The following is a 27,190-nucleotide window of genomic DNA, read 5'->3' on the forward strand; positions in this document are numbered from 1 at the left end:
TTAGATTTCCGGAAATTGAATCAAATTACCATCCGAGATCCATACCCTCTTCCTCTGATTCCAGATTTGTTCAGCCAAGTTGTGGGAGCTAACGTGTTCTCCAAGTTGGATTGAGGGGGAGTCTACAATCTGGTTAGAATCAGAGAAGAGGATAATGGAAAACAGCATTCAATACCTCTGAGGGACATTTCGAGAGTTGGGTTATGCCTTTTGGTCTGACCAATGCACCTGCAGTATTCCAGCATTTCATAAATTATATTTTCCAGCATTTGGTGGGCAGGTTTGTGGTGGTCTATCTGGATGATATTTTGGTTTACTCACCTGATTTTGAGACACATCAGGGGCATGTTAAACAGGTGCTTCAGCTATTAAGGGATAACAAACTATATGCCAAACTAGAAAAATGTGTTTTTGCCGTCCAGGAGGTACAGTTTTTGGGGTACCTGTTGTTATCTTCGAGTTTTTGGATGGATCCGGAGAAGATCCGTGCTGTTCTTGATTGGGAACATCCCAAAAACCTGAAGGCTTTACAGCATTTTCTGGGTTTTACTAATTTTTACCCGATATTTATCCAAAATTATTCAGTAATTGTGAAACCCCTCACTGACATGACAAGGAAGGGGTCTGATTTTACTGAATGTTCAGATGCCGCCTTGCAGGCTTTTTCCTCCCTAAAGAGTTGTTTTGCCAATGCACATATACTCAGTCAACCTGATGTTTCTCAATTTTTTATCGTGGAAGTTGATGCGTCGGAGGTGGGGATTGGGGCTGTGTTGTCTCAGGGTCCGTCCCCTGGTAAATGGCGTCCATGCGCTTTCTTTTCCAAGAAATTATCTTTGGCTGAGAGAAATTATGACATGGGTAATAGGGAGCTATTGGCGATCAAACTGGCGTTCGAAGAATGGCGACATTGGTTGGAGTGGGCTGTCCATCCTATTACTGTTATTACGGACCATAAGAACCTGTCATATCTACAATCGGCTAAACGTCTCAACATTGGCAAGCTAGATAGTCCCTGTTTTTTACTAGGTTCAATTTTGTTGTCACATTTTGTCCAGGGGTCAAAAATGTCAAGGCTGACACTTTATCACGGAACTTCCCTGGTGGTGGTGACCATGAGAACCCTGCCCCGATTTTGCAGAAGGGGGTAGTCATTTCGGCATTGTACCCTGAACTGGAGGGTGAGGTGTTGGAGCCTCAGGGGGACGCCCCCGCCTCCAGCCCTTTGGGGAGATTATTTGTACCATCTAATCTGCACCGCAAACTAATTAGGGAACATCAAAACTCTGTGCTTGCTGGTCATCCGGGTGGTAAGGCAACTGCGGATCTCCTTGATCAACGATTTTGGTGGCTGGTGTTGCATCGGGATGTGCTTGAACACGTGTCTGCTTGTAGTATTTGCGTGCGTTCGAAAGTATCGCATACCCGTCTGTCTGGTACTCTTCTTCCACTACCTATTCCTAGCAGGCCATGGACACACTTGTCCATGGATTTTATTACTGACCTACCGGTATCTGCAGGCAAGACTGTAGTTTTGGTGGTTGTAGATAGGTTGTGTAAAATGGTTCACTTTGTCGCATTACCGTCACTTCCGAATGCCAAGACTCTTGCTCAGGCACTTATAAATGAGATTGTGCAGCTTCACGGGGTTCCCTCTGATTTGGTATCTGATCAGGGGACCCAGTTTTGTTTCTAAGTTCTGGAAAGCTTTCTGTTCTCGACAGGGGGTGCGGCTGATCTTTTCCTCTGCCTTCCATCCTCAGTTGAATGGACAGACAGAGCGCATTAATCAGAACTTAGAGACTTAGCTCAGGTGTTTTGTCTCCGAAAACCAGGAGGATTGGGCATCTTACTTACCGTTGGCAGAATTTGCTATTAATAATCATCGTCAAGAATCTACTGGCAGGTCACCGTTCTTTGGTGCATACAGTTTCCATCCACAGTTTGGTTCTTTTAGTGGGGGAGGGGCTTATGGAGTTCCGGAGGGGGAATGTTTTGCTTTGTCGCTCTCTTCTGTGTGGCGGGGTGTTCTGAGTAATTTGAAGGTCATGGGAGACAGGTACAAACATATGACTGACAGGAAATGCTCGCCAGCTCCGGACCTAAGTGTGAATGACTTTGTGTGGTTGTCTACCAAGAATATCAAGTTGAAGGTTCCTTCCTTGAAGCTGGGACCTAGGTTTTTTGGTCCCTATAAAATAACCGACGTCATTAACTCAGCAGTGTTTCGTCTTGAGCTACCTCAGGTCCTTAAGATCCATAATGTGTTTCTCAGGTCGCTGCTCAAGAAATATGTAGAACCTCTTGAGTCTTCTCCCCTGCTGCCTCCCCCAATCACGGTTGATAGTAATTTGGAGTTTGAGATTTCGAGGATTGTAGATTCTCGCCTCCAGCGTCGTTCCCTACAGTACTTGGTGCACTGGAAGGGTTATGGTACAGAGGAAAGGATGTGGGTTTCAGCATCAAAGATGAATGCCCCCAGGCTGGTTCGTTCGTTCCACACCTCTTACCCTGAGAAACCTGGTCTTGAGTGCTTGGAGGCCACTTGTAGAAAGGGGGGTGCTGTCACGGGTGTGTCAGGTGTGACAGACAGTCGCTCTGGAGCCGGCTTCAGAAGGTCACTGCATTTGGCATTGCAGACGCCTTCTTGATCCTCTCATCTCTTTAGTATTATTATATCCTTCTTCCTTTAGGACCCAGCAGCTACCTCCACCTTCTGCTGCTGATTGACACACCCTTGCTTGGTAGTTAAATACTCTCAGTTTCTCCAGAGAGGCTGCGGTGATAGTTCTATGTACCTCTGTGTTGGCTTGGAGCACTAGCAGTTGGCTAGTTTCTTCTCTGGTGTCCTTGGAGGACAGTTGGCGTTATCTCTCTGATGTCTGCTCAAGCTAAGTCTATCCCCTTTGTTTGTCTACCTTGTTGTTTTTAGTTTGTAGTGGGGCTTGACTAGTGCTCACCCTGTCCCCTCCCTATATAGGACCAAGCTCTAGGGACATTCAGGGCTTAGGTTCCTGCTCGGCGATAGGTGTGAAACCTATATAGGGACGTTAGGGTAGGCAGGGAGATATTAGATCTGCCTAAGGGTCTCCACTCCCCTTTTCCCTAGAGTTTAGGCTTCTTTCCCCTTTTCCCTTTGTGTTGCACTTAGGTCTTTCCCTCATCTTCCGTAACAGTGTGCTATTGCACATGGACTGCTTTACACAAGGACCTTATCTCATGAAAAAATCTCAGCATGCGCTAGTCTGGTCCAATTTTAATGAAAAAAAAATAACCTTTTAGATTTGTAACTGGTAGCTAAATAATGTTTTTGGCAACAATTATATATACTGTATGTATTGCAGAGATTAGATTTCCAGATTTGAGGTGAATTTTTAGTTTTGGATTATATATTAGAGTGTTCACGTAAGAGAATGTGTAATCCGTAAATCTTCTATTTATGTTGAAATGTATACATTTTATTTTTGTATCTGATTTTTTTTACATTACTATATATTTATTGGAAAACTTGCAATTTTCACAAAGTGTGACTAGACCTTATATTAGATTCACACTTCCTGTTCTTTACAGAAGACTTTTCAGCAGTCTCAATATCTTCGCAGACAGGATTTTATTGAAAAGTAACACCTCTATTTACAGTAGATAACACAGGATCCATCTTTCAATAGGTGATATCACAGCTCACTTTCTCCCCCTCCTGTACAATGAGTGATAACATTTCTATATATAGTAGATAACACAGGATCCACAATAGGTGATGTCACAGCTCACCTCCTCCTGTACAATGACTGATAACACCTCTATACACAGTAGATAACACAGGATCCACCATTCACAATAGGTGATGTCACAGCTCACTACCCCCCCCCCCTTCCTTCACTTATTTGTCCAAATTGCAGCATGCTAAGAAAAGGCTTAATACAATTCAATAGGATCTGAGTCAGTCTATTGCCGTTAACAGTGCGGAGGACAGGAACCAAGAGTCTAATATTGGTCCTAGTGGCCAGTGTGAAAATTACAAGATTCTTTTTTTAATATAGATAATAATCTGAAACATTCTAAACAAAAATGACCAAAAATATTTACAAAAATACATGTAACATAAAAACCTGATTTAAAAAAATAAGTCAATTTCTGATGACACATTCCCTTTACAATGGATCCAAACCAATTTTGTTTTGCAACCATCTATCACCCTAAAAGGGCTGACAGGTAACCCTTAATTACACAGAGCTGACTCCACTTGCTCTTATTTACAGTGGAAATTTATAGTGCCGTCAGATATTACAAATAATATGACTGTCATATAATGTAATACTTGTCGTACAAATCATATAACTGGCGGCTGAACGCCCCTTTATTTCAGAGCAGATATTCAGGACAGGAAGAAAGCTGGCGCTGAATGAAAATAGAACCAACTGAACATAGAAAATGGCAGCTGAACTCCAAGGAGAATATTTATTGTAAAATATTTTGGGTTTTCTGTGCATAAATTCCGAAGTTATTTCAGATACTGACTTACCATTTCCTGCTGTTGTAAATGGCGCACGTCCGGCCTGGAGATCCATCTGTGAATGTAATTGGTTTGCTCTCCTTTAGTACAATATAATTCTTTCTGGCTACATACCCCTTAAATGCTATAAAAAGACAAAAAGTAAATATTGGCAAAAATACTTAATAGAACAAAATTTGAAAGCAAATATTGATATGAGAATGAGACTTAAAGTGGTATTCCTCTTAATGAAAACTTTATGCCATATGCATAGATAGTTCTAAAAACAAACAAACTGAGTATTACTCGCCCTCCCCGATCCTGTTGACTCTCCGTAGTATCCCTAGTTTCTGTTGTTTCACTGCGGTAGTGACACCATGTCAACAGCGCTGCAGCCAATCAAAGATTCAGTGGCTCTTCCCATGTAGATAGCACAAGTCCCTGAGCTCAGTGATCGGCTGCAGCGCTGTCAACATGACATCACTGATACCAGAGCAGCAGCAGAGACACAGCGCTGAACCCAGAGAGAGAAAGTAAGGCTAAGTTCCCACAATGAGTTTTTGATGTTGCAGATTTTCTGCCCCATTTCTGCACCTATTAAGTAAAATAAGATACTTGCATTTTTTTCAAAAACACGCCACATAAAAAAACTCACTAAAAACTCATAGTGGGAACGTAGCCTCATACTGTTTTTTTCAAATAATTCTTTAATTTTGACTAGTAGAACAAACACATAATAATGACCGAGTTATTACATACAGTAATCAAGGAGGTACAATCAGGGTCAAAATAATAACAAAATTCCTAGGGGGTAATCATTAAATAACTTTCAAACGCTGAAAGGTTCAAGTTCGTAAAAAGAGGTTTCATGGAACCAATAATTAGCAGAGAGATGAGAACCATAAGACAGAACCAGATAGGAAATGAATGGTGGGAGAGGAAGGATAAAGGTGGGGCGACGGGGAGGGGTAAGATTAAGATGATGAAGTGCTTAAGTGAGGGTAGCAAGTGGATTCTGTGGAGTTGAGTGATGGAGTTGAAGTTTTACGTATCCAATGAGACCATGTTTTGGTCAATAAGGGATGGGCATGAGTTTCCCATCTAGATAATTCTTCAAGGCGAAATATTAGATGAATTTTGTCTATCGACTCGGAATGGGTAGGTGGGGTTTTCTGGTTCCAATGTAAGTGATCAAGTGTTTAGCTACTCCCAGTAGTAGTGCTAAAAGGTCATGTTTTTTGGGTTTATAATGCTTTGAAGGGCAAAATAGTAAAACTTCTGAAGGGGTTAAAGTGTACTTTATAAGTCCTAGATATTGTAGAGTCAATTCCATTTCCTTCCAGAATTGTTTTGTTAGGTCAAAACCAAAAATTATGTGAGAGCGTTATTCTGTGCGAGTTACATCTCCAACACAGGTTAGATTCTGTTAGACCTAAATGATGTAACCGTTCTGGGGTTCTGTGCCAACGAGACAGTATTTTATAGGAATTTTGTTGTGTAAGTATACATCTGGAGAAGCCATGCAAGTTAAAGAAGCACTCCTGCTCCCATCAAAAGTTTTATCATCTAAATATATTGCAATCTTCATATTATATAGCACTGTGTACTTACAATTGCTCATTTTGCCTTTCTATGCAGTTAATTCTTCTCTTTTCCATTAGGTCTATGTCATCACATGATTAAAAACTGACTAGCTGAATCCTTCTAACATCTATGTAGAAACAGGAGGTCAATTTTCCCTGTATGATTCATAAGTCACTGCAAAAGTCCCTGGCATAGCAGGGGGGAAGAGGGAGCAGCTGGGTCAGGAGTTGAAGATGGGAATGATTCATACCGGGAAAAGAGATTTCCTGTTTTTACATAGAGCAGAGAAAAGAGAAGAATTATCTGGGTAGAAAGGCAAAATGAGCAATTGTAAGTACACAGTGCTATATAATATGATGACTGCAATATGTCAAGAGGGTAAAAACTTTGATGGAACGAGTGCTTCTTTAAATAGAATGGACTTTACATTGGAGTCGAATAAGGTGATTTTAAGCTCTTTTTCCCATGAGAAAAGGAAGGTTGCTTTATAGGGAGTCATGGGAAAGATTGATTGGTTGTATATTTTTGACATCCCTCTGGGGGACTGGAGATGGGAGTTTCATACCTTGTTTTTTTTAACTATATCAGCGTATGGCATAAAGTTTTCTGAAAGAGGGCAACTCCTTTAAGGTGGGTGAACACTAACCAAGTAGCAGCATTAAAAACCTCAGATTGCCTACACGTTTGCAGCTTGGAAATAATTTAATAGTCTGTTTAGACAAGCATGCACACCCAAGCACACAAGAACGATCAACTTGTCAACTTTTGACTGCCATCATCTGGTGAAATTATCCATTTGTAGTGGATAAAGCAAGCAGCCATCAAATGTCAACCATAACCTCACGTTTTAATGAGGCCAAGTCCATTTTCTGCCCCTTCAAGCTTGTTGCTTGCCTCTTTTTACCCTGTATAACACTTTACTCCTGGAATATCTTGTTTCTTTGAGTTTTCAGGAAGGTTTGTCTGGATCCGGGGAATTTGCAGACTCTATTGGGAGACCAGGAGGTCACCCTTTATTACATGATCATCCCAGATTTTCTGGAAGAGTGGCAAGTATGGCCTTGTACATCTACCACTGTAAGTGTGCATGCGCCGTTATGATTTAGGCTCTGCCCGCAATAGGGCAAAGCATAGTGCGCAGGCGCGAGCCGCGGATTTCTCTGTGCAGGTGCGAGATTTCGCCCGGCTATGTGGATGACGCAGAAGGCATCATCCATGTCAATTACAGCAGGAGGACGGCTATCAGCAGCCGGGAGGAGGGATAGAGAAGCCGGGAGGAGGGATGAAGATCGCAGAAACCAGGCCCATCGGACCGACAGGATTAACATACAGAGCGGGAGAACTTCAAATGTTTTTTGGGGGGGGGGGATACAGGGGCAGTCATGGGGTTATATAACCATTGATGGACTGCAGCACAGGTGCTGATTAAGGTCATAGTTTTCGCTTGACACAGGACAAAACTGGTGACAGATTCCCTTTAATATTAAATGAAGAAATTAGTAAAATACTCATTATTCGAGCACTCGACACTTCATTTCGGACCGGCTAAGGAGGATTATTTTCTGAATAGCCCAGCACACACTATATTACACACAATATTTCCTACAGAGTGAAGTCTGGGTATGATAAATCTAATCTCTGTTGTTTGAAATTAATTAGAATGTTCTCTAAAATTGAAGTGCGGAGCATTAAATGTTACACAATGACCTGGTTCCACATATTGCTTCATCATATCGGCAGATGTATACAATATTGTAGATTATCATGCTATAAAATGCAAGTGGTTTGGAACTTATTGATGGTCTTAATAGGAACTTAGAATCAGAGGGAGGAAGAGAGAATCAAAATGTTCTGCAATGTCTCTGTAAAATTCTTGCTCTACAATGTGAACTGCAGCAGGGGCAGACAGATCGCTGGTGCAGCTGCACCGGGGACCGGGGTGGAGGGGGACGTACCACCACCAGCTACTGCTTCAGCTGGAAATCGTCCATATGATATATGTACATATCGTCCATATATGGGCTCATACATACGACTGATTTTCTCAGACGAGTGCTATCTGTGGTTTTCATGGATAGCAAACATATCTATGATATTCTATGGGGCTGTGCACACGTCCGAGCAGACCGAGTGGTCAGCGTAAAAAATTGGAGACATGTCCAACTTTTATCCGAGTGTCAGATCAAAATCGGCAATACAAGTCTATGGATCTGTGAAAAAAATCGGACTGCACTCGGATGCTATCTGAGTGCAGTTTGATTTTCACGGACTGACAGAATGGAGAAGGTGGAGAAACTTTTTTTTTTCTCTCCATGTCCGAGAAGAACCGATGCCACTCTGATCAAACTCTGACCAAACTGTGATCAAAGTCTGATCAGAAAAATCTGACTATTTTTCTTGGATGTGGAGAAAATCTATCCTAACTGTAAGCATTAGAAGAAAAAAATTGTCTTGAAACAAAAAAAATAAATAAAATTTCATATGGATGGAGTCAACACGCCAGACTGGAGGTCCTCTGGGGCACTTCGCATGGATATAGGCTGGGCAAGAGCTTACAGGAAGCTTGCAAAGAAGGAAAAAAATTCAGCGTAGTAAATCAATCCCAAAAATTCCATTGTATAAATGACGCGCCCCTGGGCCTGTGTCGCGCTGCGTTGCGCACGCGGGAGCTTACCCGGAGCCGGATCTCTTGAGGGTTGTAGTCTCGTGGTGGTGATCCGGTCCGTGCCCAGGTAGTCAGACTAAGTGGCGCTGTATATTAGCAGTAGATGTTGGATGACTACGCCACCCGTTGAATGCAGCTTTGGAGCTGCCGCTGCAGGGCAGACCGCTGAGGCCGGTGGAAGGATGGTGCAGCGGGGATGGTATAACCCCCAACGGGAGGGGTATGGCCTCAGGGCAGCCGACGTGGATGATGGGGGTAGCAGGAACCACTCGGAGACGGTACGGTGCAGTTCAGGGTCTTTACTGGTGACAAAGATAGACCCTCCCGGAGTACTGGCTAGCAATTGGGGCCTGGTCAGTCCTTGAGCAGATGGGATCTCCCCTGGCCAGGCGGAGTTGTAGGCCTCCTAAACTAACTGTACTCTTCTGGCTACCTTGCTAGAGGCGGGTATAAGTAGCCCACGTCCCTGAGTGTACCGTGTGGTGCTCACCCGTATGGCCGGTGACTCGGGGCCTTCTAGTAGCTTCCGCTCCACGACGGCGGTGCTGGTCCCACGCGTGTGACCGTGCCTTCGGGTTTCTTGGCCAGAGGATCTGAAATCCCCTGCCGGTCGGTTTCTGCTGCTGGATAGGAGTTAGTCCCCACAGCCTCGGACTCCGGGTCCGGTGATAGCTTCTCAGTCAGGGCGAGCTCTGCAGCTGCCAGCCCCTGACTCCTTGTAGTACTGCTCCCACAGAGCTCCTGTTGTTTCTTCCTATGCTGCTTCTCTTCTCTGTCTCTACTTCTTCTCTACTCACTAACCCTGCCTCAGCCCTAGGTTTATCTAGGGGAAGTTCTTCCCCTCCCAGGACTGGGCAGGAGGTGTGGCATGCATAGGATCCCTGACCAAGAGACCTCCCACCTGCTCTCAGACATAACATTGCCGTTACTGTGGAAACCAGACCCCTGGGGTGCCACATAAAATCTCCATAGAGGTTCAAAAACAAAGATGGTAGACACGGAGGGGGATCACAGATAGAAAAAGACCGACATGGTTTTGGCAAAATGCCTTACTCATGGTTATGGTTTGAGACCATGAGTAAGGTATTTTGCCGAAACAAGTCGGTCTTTTTCTATCTGTGATCTCCTCCATGTCTACCATCTTTGTTTTTGGACCTCTATGGAGATTTTATACAATAAAATAAATATTAATTTTTACAATTTTTGGATTGATTTACTAAGCTGGATTTTTTTCCTTCCTTCCTTAAATAAAAATCTAATAATGTACGTTTTTTTTCTTTCGTTTTGCTCCGTCAAATTCATCAAAATGGCGCACAATGTTTGATAAATTTGGCTCAGATGAAATTATGCTTTTTTTCTCTACTGCTTTGTTTGTGCCTTTAAAAAAAAATATATATATATATTGCACAACCCTTTCAAAAAGCTTTAAAATATTGCGCGTTCATCTTCCACTTCACAACATAAATTGGACAGATTTTGTACTTCACTTTTGAGACATTTAGAAAAGTTTCAAATGATTGATTACCCGAAAAACATCTGGATAATAAACCCTTGCCAACATTGTTGAGCAACCGTAGGACAAGGATTGAAAAATCTAGCGTAAAAACGGTGCAAATTGTCACGGGTGTGTCAGAGGTGACAGTCGCCCTGCAGTTGGTTGCAGGAGATCTCTACGTTTGGCATTACAGACATCTTCTTAGATGAGAGGCTGTCTCTAGGACCTAGCGGCTACCTCCCTCTGGCTAATTAGCTCCCTGGCCTGGGTGTATAAATACCTGGTGTGTCTGAGAGGGAGGTGCCGGTGATATTCATTACTACTTGTGAGGCTTTAGCAGGAGCAGTACTTCGGCCTCTCTGGAGCTTGAGGCCGTGTGCGCATTTGTCTGGAGTTATCTAAAGCTAAGCAATCCCCCCTGTTTGTCTACCCTTGTTGTCTGTAGAGTTTAGTGGAGCTCGACTAATACTCATCTCCTCCCTTCCCTAGCCTTAGCCATATGCCAGGGAAAGTTAGGGCGAGGCACGTGTGCGGCGATTGGTGAAGAGCCAATATAGGGACGTTAGTGGAGACAGGGTGGCACTAGACCAGACTAGGAGGTCTCCATGTCCCCCTTTCCCTAGTGTCTGTGCTCTCTTTCCCTCTTCCCTCTGTGTTGCACTAAGTCTTTCTCACACCTGGCGTGACATAAATGCTTTAAAGTATTTGGTGCAAACATAAAAAGCCTAATAAACAAACTTTTAATCCAAAAAAAAAAGCAAAAAGCATGTTGAAACAGGGACCAAGTTTTTTATCTATTTCCCCAGCAGCACGTGTTACTGTCTGTAGGTGATGCTTCAGCAGGTGTGTAGGTGGGCTTTCTCTATGGAAATGCTATTGCTCCGGAGAAGCATCCACTGTCAACTCCTATCTCGTGAAATTCCATCTGACAGCCCCGCACATCAGATATCACTATTTGTATGTATATTTCCATACCCATAGGGAATGTAACTTCAACTAGATTCTTTTTTTTTCAAGCCTTTCTTGTCTCCTCCACTTGATCAATGGGTTGTGCAGTACATAAGCCCACTGAGATCTCTCGACCACCAGCTCATGTATTTGAAAGGCGTCTGTTTATTTTTAAAATGCAAATTCTCATAAGCCCCAAAGACTCCGCAGGAAAAAAAAAAAAAGAACAATCTCTTAAGTTAAGAGATTTCCATCAGGGGGCTGCTTTCCTGTTTTATACCAGACAAAGATCAATCGCTGTCAAAACCACTTACAGAATATTGTACAATCAGGCTGAGACTCTTTTAAATGAAATAAAATCCGGGCAGATTTTTTTTTCTTTTTTTTTTTTTAAATCACAGTTTGCTAAAATGATAAAATCAGTATAAAAATAATAATAATAATAATAAAAAAAAAAAGCTTTGAAATGCTGACTTCTCGTTGGACCACTGCTTGGAGAAATGCCACAGATAACAATTAAGATTGACCCCCCCTACACTAACCTCGCCGCCTCAGCAGCATATTCCGGTGGAGAGGAGGCCCAATAAGGTTAATACCCCCACTTTGATCTCTGTCAAGGCGTACTAGCAAGAATTAATTTACATTTCAGATGAAAAAAAAAAAAAAGTTGACAGCATGAAAAGGCATCTTGTTCCCGGTATGTGAATGTGCAGCAATAGATTGGGAATTCTAAAAAGGAAGTTCTAAGGAAGCTAACAGGATAAGCCCCCACTGCTGATTTTACTGGGAAAGAGATGAAAGGGAAACAAATTTCAATATGAGCGGGACTGCAGAAACATGTAAGCCAAATGTTTTCTAAATTCTCCGAATGGTCCTGGATGTGCACGGTGTCAGCCCGTTCATTGTCATTTGCACCCAGATCAAAAATTTATACTTTTGGAGTTGTAATGTATAATTTTAATTTTACGTCTATTTTAGACCTGGCACAGTTCTTGCACTTACGAGACTTTTTTTTTTAGATGACTAGAAGTAAAGTGTCACGCATTTAAAAGGGAATGTGTCACGTGTGTCATTTCTCTTTCATTACAGGGGATGTCCAGGACTTTTACATTGATGATCTATCCTTACAGGCTTGTGTACATGACCGTATTTTCGGTCCGTGTGGGATCCGACAATAAATTGGATCGCACTCGGACCAATGTTATTTTAGGGAACCGTGCACTTGTCTGATTTTTTCGTTGGCCAGAGATGATTAGAGTAAAAAAGAAATCCCAGCGTGCCAGAGTTTGATCCGATATTCGGATCACACTCAGCCATGCAAGTCAATGAGTCTGTGGAAAACATCGGACTGCACTCGGGTGATATCTGAGTGCAGTATAGTTTCCACAGAATGACAGAATGGAGAAGATGGAGAATTTTGATTTCCATCTTCTCCTCATCCAAGAGAATTGGAGCACACTGTGATCACACTCTGATCAAAGTTGAATCACAGTTTGATTTGCATAATTGGCTCGATTCTCTCAGATGAGAGAATTTATGGTCGTCTGCATCTAACCTTGGGATTGGTCATCAATATCTGATTAGTGAGGGTGCAAAACCCAGCACCCCTGCCGATCAGTTGTTACCTGGTGCCAGCAGTGGCCATAAATGCTCAGTTGCCCCCTTTTCAAATCAATAGGGGGCAGATGTGAAGTACCCAGCCGCAGCACAGTGCTCCGAATTTTATCCCCGCGATCACTATCTTAAGGATAGGCCATCAATGTAAAACTCCCAGACAACCACTTTAATTAGATTTAAAGAGGATCTGACGTTTTTAGGCAACTTTTCAGAATAATCCATTATGTGTATGTACATGAGGAATAACACTACTTCTGAACATGATATAAATTGTATCCTACATTTTTCATCAGTCCCCTGTGACAGAGTCACTGGTGTTATATGCGAGGGGAGGTATATGTCACTCAGTATGCTCTCCTGTGTGAACTGAGACCTACTGAATTTCTGCCAGCATGTTATATGCTGGGGGTTACCTCTTTGAAAGGGTGTGGTTTTATGGGAATGACGTGGAGATGGGAGGGAAGTCATTCCCCATACCTTCCCTCACGGTGTGACAGAGCAGGCTTTAAATGTTCAGTCCTGTTTTTTTTTCTGTGTGTTGTGTTTGGAGAGGCAAGGTCCCAGACTGGACAGCCATAGGTCAGGAAGAAGCTGAAGGCTGGATTAACTTGTGTGGGCAACCGCACACACACATATGGACTGTACTATCGTTTATCTTTAGTTTTGTCGTTCTGCTAGTAAGTACATGTTTTACTTTGCTGGAACTGCAGGGCTTTATGCCATATAATAAAGCCTGCAGAAGAAACCCGTTTCCTGAGCCTACTTACGAAAGTGACCAAGCGAGTCGTCTTGCCACACCCCCCATCTGCAGACTGTCTCTAATTTTCAGCTTTCTCTGAGCTAATGAGTGGAGACTATTTGCCTTGATGTCTCCTATACACAGCACACAGAGAGAGATGGATTCCTGGTCTTCTTTATCTGTACCACACAGTAGGAAGCAGCAGCTGCAGCATGGAAGACATAATACAGGATCACTGAGCTGTGTGGCTGTGTATCCAGCACTGGGGTGAGTTAAACTAGTTAAGCTGCTGCATGATCTGAATGTGTTTGCTTCACCTCTCACTGAGCTCCTAAATCCCTCTCCCCTCTCCTTATGTAACGCTAATAAGTGTGGACCCACTGCGCCACAGGCCAGGCTTTCCCTGCAGGGGGGTAACTAAGTGACTACCTGGTATTCACTAGAGCCTCTGATGGTGAGGCTAGGCTTGGCCGCAGGTAGTCACCAGTCAACACTTCAGGGCAGTCCCTGGGTCTGCAGCAGGCACGAGTTCGAGGTACAGGGGATGAAGGCAAAAACTTGTTCAGACAATCCGAGGTCAGGGCAGGCAGTACAGGTTCAATATACGCAGGCTTGGACTGGCCCATAGAGGAACAGGGGAATCCCCCGTGGGCCCCTGTGCAGATATGGGCCCCAAACCCCACTGTATGGGCAGTACTTGGCATAATTCACATAATTCAATCTGTACAGAAAAAAGTAGAATATCATCATCCATTAATCAAACTACCCAGTTTATTATTATATAGAGATATAGGTAAATAAAAGTTACGGTGGTCATGCATGAGCAGTACCATATGGGGGACACAGAAATCCCATTCTCGGGATTGATGGGGATCTCAGAGGTTGGACCCTCATCAATCATATATACAGTCCTGCTCATCGTTATTAGCACCCATGAAGTTTAAGTACATGTGGAATATCTCCTGAAAAAAATGAATCAAGTGAGATAGTTTTTTTTGTATAGAGAACTCGTATTAAATACACAAGAACAGCTGATAAACAATAATTTAAAACTAAAAATAAAGGGAGGGAAAAATAGAAAAATCTAAAGCTTGCTGTGTCACTGGTATTGGCACCCTTTGCATTTATTTAGTATGGAAACACATTTTGACTCGCCTGTGGTAAATCACAAAAGAGATTCACCTGTGATTGTCGGTGCCCATGTGACATGAATTAGCCAATGAATGATGACTTTTTTAAAAAAAAAGTCACAAGGCAGGCCCTGTTCCTTTGTCACAATGGTAAAGACAAAGGAGATGTCTGAGGACATCAGAACTGCTATTATTAGCAAACACAAGATTTTCAAAGGGTATAAGGCCATCTCCAGAGACCTTGGTATCCCAGTTTCAACAGTGTGCAATGTTATTAAGAAGTTTGCCAAGCATGGAACCGTTAAGAACCTCCCTGGATGTGGGCGAAAGAGGAAAATTGACAAGAGATGTCTTTGAAGGTTGCTGTAAATGGTGGAAAAAACACCACGTCAAACGTGCAAAGACCTGAAGGCCAACCTGGAACAGTCTGGGGTCATGGTTTCAACAAGTACCATACCCGCACACTAAACAAAGCAAAGCTTTATGGGCGAAGGCCAAGAAAGAAACCATTGCTGAAGAAAAGACATAAAAAGGAACAACTGATCTTTGCCAAAGAGTATCTTTGACAAACCACAATCCTTCTGGGAAAATGTTCTGTGGACAGATGAAACAAAAATAGAGCTTTTTGGCAATGCAAAGCAACAATTTGTTTACAGATGGCGCAATGAAGCTTATAAGAAACAGAACACCTTACCAACAGTTAAACATGGTGGAGGATCCATAATGCTGTGGGGTTGCTGTGCTGCCTCTGGTACTGGAGGCCTTGACCGTATCACAGGAATCATTCATGAAATCAGAGAATTATCAAGAGATTTTAGAGCAAAATGTCCTACCCAGTTTAAGAAAACTTGGTTTGAGTCGAAGATCATGGGTCCTCCAGCAAGACAATGACCCAAAGCACACATCCAAATGTACACAGGGATTGTTGAAAAAGAAAAACTGGACTGTTTTAAAATGGCCAGCAATGTGTCCTGACCTCAATCTCATTGAAAATCTTTGGGGTGAGCTGAACTCTGCCATTGGGAAAAAGAACCTGCAAACATTCAAAAGCTTGAACAAACGGCATAGGAAGAGTGGGAGAAAGTTCCAGATGAGAAATGTAAGAGGCTCATAGATGGCTACAAGAAACGTTTGGAGGCTGTCAGCAATGCCAGAGGGTGTGCAACCAAGTATTTAATTAGGGGTGCCTTTATTGCTGCACATGATGTTTATTCTGTTTCTTCTTTTAAGTTGCAACATGGAAGTAGAAAAACAATGTAGTATTACTTCGGACCACTAATTAAAAAATCCTGAGGATATAACTTTGGTACATTTCCATTCATTTCTGAAGATATTGTACCGTCTATGAAAAAAATTAAGGGGTGCCAATAATGATGAGCAGCACTGTATATCCTGTGAATAAATAATCAATGTCATCAGTGGAATACCCTCTGTAAGGGGGAATTCCAGCTACAATTTTTTAATATACTGTACTTTGTGCATCAATTCACTCAATGAATACAATTTCCTTTTCTATATTCATAAAACTATACAGATCTAAAATATTTTACAAAGATGGTTTGCAAGGTAGGGATGTCTGACAACATCTTTTGTGATCTTTTGGGGTCTTTTGTGATCTTTTGGATGAGTCGTCGATGCGCTCTTGGGGTAATTTTGGTCGGCTGGCCACTCCTGGGAAGGTTCACCACTGTTCCATGTTTTCGCCATTTGTGGATAATGGCTCTCACTGGGTTCGCTGGAGTCCTAAAGCTTTAGAAATGACATTATAACCTACTCCAGACTGATAGATCTCAATTACTTTGTTTCTCATTTGTTCCTGAATTTCTTTGGATCGCAGCATGATGCCTAGCTTTTGAGGATCTTTTGGTCTACTTCACTTTGTCAGGCAGGTCCTATTTAAGTGATTTCTTGATTGAGAACAGGTGTGGCAGTAATCAGGCCTGTGTGTGACTAGGGAAAGTGAACTCAGCTTCCCAAAGATATGATAAACCACAGTTAACATATGTTTTAAGGGAGGGGGCAATCACTTTTTCACACAGGGCCATGTAGGTTTTAATTTCTTTTCCTCTTAATAATAAAGACCTTAATTTAAAAAACAGCATTTTGTGATTACTTGTGTTATCTTTGTCTAATATTTAAAATTGTTTTGTGATCTGAAACATTTAAGTGTGACAAACATACAAAAGAATAAGAAATCAGGAAGGGGGCAAACACTTTTTCACACAACTGTAAGTGTGAAATTCTCCAAGTGACTGGTGTATTATTTCTCATTCTAATTGCATATTGTACTGACCGGTCATTAATAGGAATTTACTTGAAAAATTCTACTGTTATGTTGTAATTCATGTCTATGTTCTGCTGCTGTGATACTGTAATTTCCGTCGGGATCAATAAAGTGTATTGTATCGTATATGCCAACAGGGCAGAATAGTGATGTATGCCAATAGGACAGGACAGATGTATGCCAACAGGGCAGAATAGTGATGTATGCCGACAGGGCAGGACAGAGATGTATGCCGACAGGACAGGACAGAGATGTATGCCAACAGTGCAGGATAGAGATGTATGCCAACAGTGCAGGATAGAGATGTATGCCAACAGGGCAGGACAGAGATGTATGCCAACAGGGCAGGACAGAGATGTATGCCAACAGGGCAGGATAGAGATGTATGCCAACAGGGCAGGACAGAGATGTATGCCAACAGGGCAGGACAGAGATGTATGCCAACAGGGCAGGATAGAGATGTATGCCAACAGGGCAGGACAGAGATGTATGCCAACAGGGCAGGACAGAGATGTATGCCAACAGGGCAGGATAGAGATGTATGCCAACAGGGCAGGATAGAGATGTATGCCAACAGGGCAGAATAGTGATGTATGCCAATAGGACAGGACCGATGTATGTCGACAGGGCAGGACAGAGATGTATGCCGACAGGGCAGGACAGAGATGTATGCCGACAGGACAGGATAGAGCTGTATGCCGACAGGGCAGGAAAGAGATGTATGCTGACAGGACAGGATAGAGATGTATGCCGACAGGGCAGGATAGAGATGTATGCCGACAGGGCAGGAAAGAGATGTATGCTGACAGGACAGGATAGAGATGTATGCCGACAGGACAGGATAGAGCTGTATGCTGACAGGACAGGATAGAGATGTATGCCGACAGGACAGGATAGAGCTGTATGCCGACAGGGCAGGATAGAGATGTATGCCGACAGGGCAGGATAGAGCTGTATGCCGACAGGACAGGATAGAGCTGTATGCCGACAGGGCAGGATAGAGCTGTATGCCGACAGGACAGGATAGAGCTGTATGCCGACAGGGCAGGATAGAGCTGTATGCCGACAGGACAGGATAGAGCTGTATGCTGACAGGGCAGGATAGAGATGTATGCTGACAGGACAGGATAGAGCTGAATGCCGACAGGGCAGGATAGAGCTATATGCCGACAGGACAGGATAGAGCTGTATGCCGACAGGGCAGGATAGAGATGTATGCCGACAGGACAGGATAGAGATGTATGCCGACAGGACAGGACAGAGATGTATACCGACAGGGCAGGATAGAGATGTATGCCGACAGGACAGGATAGAGATGTATGCCGACAGGGCAGGATAGAGCTGTATGCCGACAGGACAGGATAGAGCTGTACGCTGACAGGGCAGGATAGAGCTGTATGCCGACAGGACAGGATAGAGCTGTATGCCGACAGGGCAGGATAGAGATGTATGCCGACAGGACAGGATAGAGATGTATGCCGACAGGACAGGACAGAGATGTATACCGACAGGGCAGGATAGAGATGTATGCCGACAGGACAGGATAGAGATGTATGCCGACAGGGCAGGATAGAGCTGTATGCCGACAGGACAGGATAGAGCTGTATGCCGACAGGGCAGGATAGAGATGTATGCCGACAGGACAGGACAGAGATGTATACCGACAGGGCAGGATAGAGATGTATGCCGACAGGACAGGATAGAGATGTATGCCGACAGGGCAGAGTACAGATGTATGCCGACAGGACAGGATAGAGCTGTATGCCGACAGGGCAGGATAGAGCTGTATGCCGACAAGGCAGGATAGAGCTGTATGCAGACAGGACAGGATAGAGCTGTATGCCGACAGGGCAGGATAAAGATGTATGCCGACAAGGCAGGATAGAGCTGTATGCCGACAGGGCAGGATAAAGATGTATACCGACAGGACAGGATATAGATGTATGCCGACAGGACAGGATAGAGCTGTATGCCGACAGGGCAGGATAAAGATGTATGCCGACAAGGCAGGATAGAGATGTATGCCGACAAGGCAGGATAGAGATGTATGCCGACAGGACAGGATATAGATGTATGCCGACAGGGCAGGATAGAGATGTATGCCGACAGGACAGGATAGAGATGTATGCCGACAGGACAGGACAGAGATGTATGCCGACAGGGCAGGATAGAGATGTATGCCGACAGGGCAGGATAGAGATGTATGCCGACAAGGCAGGATAGAGCTGTATGCCGACAGGACAGGATAGAGATGTATGCCGACAGGACAGGACAGAGATGTATGCCGACAGGGCAGGATAAAGATGTATGCCGACAGGACAGGACAGAGATGTATGCCGACAGGGCAGGATAGAGATGTATGCCGACAGGGCAGGATAGAGATGTATGCCGACAGGGCAGAATACAGATGTATGCCGACAGGACAGGATAGAACTGTATGCCGACAGGGCAGGATAGAGCTGTATGCCGACAGGGCAGGATAGAGCTGTATGCCGACAAGGCAGGATAGAGCTGTATGCCGACAGGACAGGATAGAGCTGTATGCCGACAGGGCAGGATAAAGATGTATGCCAACAGGGCAGGACAGAGATGTATGCCGACAGGACAGGATAGAGATGTATGCCGACAGGACAGGACAGAGATGTATGCCGACAGGGCAGGATAGAGATGTATGCCGACAGGACAGGATAGAGCTGTATGCCGACAGGGCAGGATACAGCTGTAAGCCGACAGGGCAGGACAGAGATGTATGCCGACAGGACAGGATAGAGATGTATGCCGACTGTACAGGACAGGATAGAGATGTATGCCGACTGTACAGGACAGAGATGTATGCCGACAGGACAGGATAGAGATGTATGCCGACTGGACAGGATAGAGACGTATGCCGACAGGACAGGATAGAGCTGTATGCCGACAGGGCAGGACAGAGATGTATGCCGACAGGACAGGATAGAGATGTATGCCGACAGGACAGGATAGAGATGTATGCCGACAGGACTGGATAGAGCTGTATGCCGACAGGGCAGGATAGAGATGTATGCTGACAGGACAGGATAGAGCTGTATGCCGACAGGGCAGGATAGGGCTGTATGCCAACAGGACAGGATAGAGCTGTATGCCAACAGGACATGATAGAGCTGTATGCCAACAGGGCAGGACAGAGATGTATGCCGACAGGACAGGATAGATATGTATGCCGACAGGGCAGGATAGAGATGTATGCCGACAGAACAGGATAGAGATGTATGCCGACAGAACAGGATAGAGATGTATGCCGACAGGGCAGAATACAGATGTATGCCGACAGGACAGGATAGAGCTGTATGCCGACAGGGCAGGATAGAGCTGTATGCCGACAAGGCAGGATAGAGCTGTATGCCGACAGGACAGGATAGAGCTGTATGCCGACAGGGCAGGATAAAGATGTATGCCGACAAGGCAGGATAGAGCTGTATGCCGACAGGACAGGATAGAGATGTATGCCGACAGGGCAGGATAGAGATGTATGCCGACAGGGCAGGATAGAGATGTATGCCGACAGGACAGGACAGAGATGTATGCCGACAGGACAGGACAGAGATGTATGCCGACAGGGCAGGATAGAGCTGTATGCCGACAGGGCAGGATAGAGCTGTATGCCGACAAGGCAGGATAGAGCTGTATGCCGACAGGACAGGATAGAGCTGTATGCCGACAGGGCAGGATAAAGATGTATGCCGACAAGGCAGGATAGAGCTGTATGCCGACAAGGCAGGATAGAGCTGTATGCCGACAGGACAGGATAGAGCTGTATGCCGACAGGGCAGGATAAAGATGTATGCCGACAGGGCAGGATAGAGCTGTATGCCGACAAGGCAGGATAGAGCTGTAAGCCGACAGGACAGTATAGAGATGTATGCCGACAGGGCAGGATAGAGATGTATGCCGACAGGGCAGGATAGAGATGTATGCCGACAGGGCAGGATAGAGATGTATGCCGACAGGGCAGGATAGAGATGTATGCCGACAGGACAGGATAGAGATGTATGCCGACAGGACAGGACAGAGATGTATGCCGACAGGGCAGGATAGAGATGTATGCCGACAGGGCAGGATAGAGATGTATGCCGACAGGGCAGAATACAGATGTATGCCGACAGGACAAGATAGAGCTGTATGCCGACAGGGCAGGATAGAGCTGTATGCCGACAGGGCAGGATAGAGCTATATGCCGACAGGGCAGGATAGAGCTGTATGCCGACAAGGCAGGATAGACCTGTATGCCGACAGGGCAGGATAAAGATGTATGCCAACAGGGCAGGACAGAGATTTATGCCGACAGGACAGGATAGAGATGTATGCCGACAGGACAGGACAGAGATGTATGCCGACAGGGCAGGATAGAGATGTATGCCGACAGGACAGGATAGAGATGTATGCCGACAGGACAGGATAGAGCTGTATGCCGACAGGGCAGGATACAGCTGTAAGCCGACAGGGCAGGATAGAGATGTATGCCGACAGGACAGGATAGAGATGTATGCCAACAGTGCAGGATAGAGATGTATGCCGACAGGGCAGGACAGAGATGTATGCCGACAGGGCAGGACAGAGATGTATGCCGACAGGGCAGGATAGACATTTATGCCGACAGGGCAGGACAGAGATGTATGCCGACAGGGCAGGACAGAGCTGTATGCCGACAGGGCAGGATAGAGCTGTATGCCGACAGGGCAGGATAGAGCTGTATGCCGACAGGGCAGGATAGAGCTGTATGCCAACAGGGCAGGATAGAGCTGTATGCTGACAGGGCAGGATAGAGCTGTAAGCCGACAGGGCAGGACAGAGATGTATGCCAACAGGACAGGATAGAGCTGTATGCCGACAGGGCAGGATAGAGCTGTATGCCAACAGGACAGGATAGAGCTGTATGCCGACAGGGCAGGATAGAGCTGTATGCCAACAGGACAAGATAGAGCTGTATGCCGACAGGGCAGGATAGAGCTGTATGCCGACAGGGCAGGATAGAGCTATATGCCGACAAGGCAGGATAGACCTGTATGCCGACAGGGCAGGATAAAGATGTATGCCAACAGGGCAGGACAGAGATGTATGCCGACAGGACAGGATAGAGATGTATGCCGACAGGACAGGACAGAGATGTATGCCGACAGGGCAGGATAGAGATGTATGCCGACAGGACAGGATAGAGATGTATGCCGACAGGGCAGGATAGAGCTGTATGCCGACAGGACAGGATAGAGCTGTATGCCGACAGGGCAGGATAGAGATGTATGCCGACAGGGCAGGATAGAGCTGTATGCCGACAGGACAGGATAGAGCTGTATGCCGACAGGACAGGACAGAGATGTATGCCGACAGGGCAGGATAGAGATGTATGCCGACAGGACAGGATAGAGCTGTATGCCGACAGGACAGGACAGAGATGTATGCCGACAGGGCAGGATAGAGATGCAAGCCAACAGGACAGGATAGAGACGTATGTGTCGGTATTTAGTTTCGTCTTTACTAGAGGTTATTTATCCCTATTAGACTCTAGTGTTGTATACATCTATCCCCGCTGTGTGCATCATGCACTGTTTTACATGCGCGTCCCTCCACAGCCTCCTAACAATAGCATTTCTTTGCCTTTTAACATACTGTCATTTACAGAGCTTTGCTGGGGGGCTAAACTCGAGTGCTGCTTCCGATATACATAAATCCATTTCCTTAACGAGAAAAACTCATATTAACATTCTGGTTCTGGGGCAATAAATGATAATATGTAAATGAAGCCTTCTGTTCAGTGACTCATCCACAGCATTCCTGTATTCCTGGGAATGTTTCTCCTGCGACAGGAAAGTATGCAACCGAAATACACTGAGCACGTGATGAACCGTATCTGTTCATTCAAGCCATTATTATGAATGGACTTGGACTTCCTAAATTTATTGTGAAAATGTTACAAATTTTCCACTTTGTAAAATAATGCATTCTGGATATTATTCCAATCCTAGAAAAGAAGACAAACCAAGATCTCATTTATCATTTCTTCATTAATACTGACTCCTGAGGAGGACCGCGTGCCGTACGTTCCTGATGATGATGATGATGATGATGATGATGAATGGCCAATTATGTAATACATTGATGGGCCGGTGGGATGAGTCCTCCAAGGAAGTTGCTGTTAGGGGTGTAACAATTGGAGTTGCAAGGGCGGTGGGTCCCAGAAGTGCTAAATGCTCATGACCTATCTAGACAGCCCCTTCTTAAATACTATATTTCCCTTTGTATAATAAAAATACCCTATCCTCATCTCCCATTGTTATGCCACGTGAGCGCTGCAGCCAATCAGCTGGTCACTAAAAGGCTGATGCACCCTTATATCCAAGGAAGTGAGAGCCCAGCAGCTGTATAGTGGCCACTGATTGGCTGCAGAGCTCATGTGGCATAACAATTGAAGATGAGTATAGGGTATTTTTATTTTACATTGGGGAATATAGTATTTAAAGGGAATCTGTCAGCACGTTTTTGATGTTTAATCTGAGAGCAACAAAATGTAGGGGCAGAGACCCTGATTCCAGGGATGTGTCTCTTATTAGGATGTGTGCTGTAGTTTCACTACAATCAGTGTTTTATCAGCAGGAGATTATCACTACTGGACTATATGACTCGTGCAAGCCAGTCAGGCTAATCTGTATAACCCTGCCTCCACCACTGATTGGATATTTGCTTACAATGCATACTGGAAGCTGCCAATTAGTGGTGTGGGCGGGGTTACACACAGCCCAGAAGTCTTAGCTCTGCTACATCTACAGCAGAGAAAAGGGATTCTACCAAAAGTGCACAAAGCAGTCTAGTAAGTGACACATCGCTGGAATCAAGGTCTCTGCCCTAAATCATGCTACTCTCAGATTCCATAGCGAAATCCTGCTGACATATTCCCTTTAAAAAGGGGTGGTCTGAGAAGTGGACAACCCCTTTAACTTCAAAGTGAGTGAACTTCCTTGTTCCAACTGATCCCTACAATAGTACAAATGCTCTCGATTTTATTTCAGAATTATGTTTTGCTGTAACATGATAAATGCCTGACTATTCCAACTTCTCTACTGATATCAGCAGTTGTGACACAGAAAGGAAAGAAATGGAGACATAATGGAGTTATTGGGGAGGCAATCTTTCATTGTTGGGCAGCAGGGTGGCTCAGTGGTTAGCACTGTTTCTTTGCAGCACTGGGGTCCTGGGTTCAAATCCCACCAAGGACATCTGCAAGGAGGTTGTATGTTCTCCCCGTGTTCGCATGGGTTTCCTCCTGTTTCCTCCCACTCTCCAAAGACATACTGATAGGGAATGTAGATTGTGAGCCTCAATGGGGACAGCAATGAAAATGCATGTAAAGCGCTATGGAATATGTTAGCGCTATATAAAAATAAAGATTATTATTATTATTGTACATGGCTGGGTCACGGAAACTGGAAACTACATCTATTAATAAGTATATGCAAACAATCACAGTAACCAGCCAATATTCAATAATATATACTGTAAATGAAAAATATTTTATTTTAGCTCTTTTGTCTTACTGCTTATGGTTGGCAGCTAAGAGATTATATATATATATATATATATATATATATATATATATATATATATATATATATATACAGTACAGACCAAAAGTTTGGACCCACCTTCTCATTTAAAGATTTTTCTGTATTTTCATGACTATGAAAATTGTACATTCACACTGAAGGCATCAAAACTATGAATTAACACATGTGGAATTATATACTTAACAAAAAAGTGTGAAACAACTGAAAATTTGTCTTATATTCTAGGTTCTTCAAAGTAGCCACCTTTTGCTTTGATGACTGCTTTGCACACTCTTGGCATTCTCTTTATGAATCTTTTTAGCTCTCCATTGAGCTACTCTGTTTTCTTTGTATGATCATAAAACTGATATCGTCTACTATGTATTACCTGCTTGAATAACAACAGCAGCCTTATTTCTTCTGTTTCTTAGTTCCTGGAATTTCTTTCGACCGTCATATCCTCTCCATGCTGGAATGAAAAATGCTTTTGTGATTCTTGAGCTGAATATACGCCCTCCAACCCCATTCACCATATACAGCATGGTTTACCAGGCACACATGCATGTTCACAGGTGCACTGGTAGTTCTCTATTGTGGAGCCCAAAAGTTAGTTCACTAAGTTTCCCATGTAGTTACACAATTTATGAGTTTACATTGTAAGTAGTTTGAAAAACAACTTAAAGGGCACTTGTCCACTTCCACATGTCGCTGAAACCTGCAGTGTCACCACTGGCTCCTTACAAATCTCTACCTTCCTGGTAATCAGTAGTAAAGCCGAGTATATGCTCCCAGGTTTCATTGGCAAACTGCAAATGACCAAGGAAGCAGCAAGTCTGAATAGAGTGAACATCACACTGCTTCTAATCTCATTCATCACACCAGTTTGCCGGTGAATTAGTGATGGTATGGGGAGGCATATTCTTGGAGGGTGGCACAAACCTTCACAATGGTAGCCTAACTGGTGTTGGGTACCAGGATGAAATCCTCAGACCTATTTCCGTTCCTTAGGCTTGTGCAGTGGGCAGTTCAAGATCCAGGATTATACGGGCCCTTGGGTGACTGTCCCAGTGGGCCACTCCTTGCTTTTAAGTTTTCTTGCTCGCCATCCAGGAGTTTTGTATTTTTTTGATTGACAGAGTTATATCAAAGCTTGTGTTGCTTGTTTTATGCGGTACTCGCTGCAATTTCTATCATTATTACTTTGAAGTGCATATGGCTTTCTGATAGTTTTATTATCTTTTTGAGAGGCAAAGTGAACAAAAAACAGCCAGTTTGCCATTTCAATATTTTTTTCAGTTCATCATGCATTGTATGGGATAAACATTATGATATTTTATTAGTTCAGACAGTTACGCACATGGTGATACCAAATATGATTATTCTTTTTTACGTTATGGCTAGTTGACATCTGGGCAGACAAGGCCCCTCTGGTGCCTTAGGCCCCAGCACTTACCCGGACCCCAGCAGTGGGTCCTACGTTCCTCCTATGGGAGTACAATGCTCGGCCTTATGTCACCAGAGTGTGTAGGCAGTTCTAGGATGATGAAAGTATTGATGCCAGTGACTGACCCCCGTTCTGCAGACCAGAATCCAAATGAAAACCTCTGTACACATGTATCAGAGCAACCAACACAGTCACAGACAGTCCGGAAGATCACTGATGCCCTGATCCTGCTCCAGGAGGAGACCCCATAACCCCATCCTTTGTCTCATCAGGAGTATGACCAAATGTTATCATGAGTGCATACAGGCACGTGGGGTCGTACACACTACTGCGTCTCATTATTAGGTGAAATTCAAACAAATTGGATCCACCAGTAATTTCATTTTTTTTTCTTTGATTTTTGGGGTGATTTGGAATCCAGCACTCACTTGGTTGGTGATTTTGGTTTCCATTGACCATTGATTTGTCATTTTGTTTTCACTGAATTACACAATTTTCATCAGTAAATAATTTTAACTTGAATCTTTCCTTATTCCGCAACAGATGTGTGAGTTATGTGATCCCTTCATTTCTTTGAAAGTGTATTATTTATTATTATTTAACGGCCTTCAGATCGATCTCAAGCCAAGCTGACATGATGGATGAACGCTCTGTAGGAAGATCGATCTTGTGCAAGTCTAGATAGGTCCACCAGGGTCCTCTCTGCCGTTATCTTCATTGTATCAAGTCATCGGGTTGCTGATCTTCCTCTTCACCTTGTTCCATCTATTCTTCCAACCATGATGTCCTTCTCCAGTGATTGCTCTCTTCGTATGATGATGTGTCCAAAGTAGGCAAGTCGTAGCTTGGTGATCCTTGCTTCTAGTGACATGTCTGGCTTCATTTGTTCCAAAATTGATTTGTTTGTTCTTCTTGCCATCCATGGTATTGAGAACATCCTTCTCCAGCACCACATTTCTTCTTCTGGCTTGTTTCTTTATCGTCCAGGTTTCGCATCCATGTTACTACAGTTAAGACCAGACTATGTACGAACCGTGTCTTCGTTGCCAGTGAAATGTTCCTCGATTTGAAGACATTGTCCAGTGACTTTGTAGAATGCTTAGATTTATAGGTGAATATGTGGCAACTGCAGATAGCGAAATGGGATTTATTGTATTTGACACTGGAAGATATAGGACGGTAGTGGGACGGAGTAGTAAAACTTTTTCATTGCGTAAA

General features: G+C 44.1%; 1 protein-coding gene across 1 annotated transcript in view; it reads right to left on the reverse strand.

The window, feature by feature from the left end:
• Window positions 1–27,190, reverse strand: part of MYO3B (myosin IIIB) — a 263,260-nt gene that overhangs the window by 88,467 nt on the left and 147,603 nt on the right. Inside the window, exons 20-21 of the mRNA XM_073646976.1 lie at window positions 24,917–24,997; window positions 4,523–4,637 (exon numbers count right to left, since the gene is read on the reverse strand). Coding sequence (XP_073503077.1) covers window positions 4,523–4,637; window positions 24,917–24,997 — 196 coding nt within the window. The remainder of the gene's footprint in view (window positions 1–4,522; window positions 4,638–24,916; window positions 24,998–27,190) is intronic.

Source organism: Phyllobates terribilis, unplaced genomic scaffold, assembly GCF_046119375.1.
Source record: "Phyllobates terribilis strain yellow unplaced genomic scaffold, ASM4611937v1 Scaffold_9__5_contigs__length_417890890, whole genome shotgun sequence".
Taxonomy (NCBI): Eukaryota; Metazoa; Chordata; class Amphibia; order Anura; family Dendrobatidae; genus Phyllobates; species Phyllobates terribilis.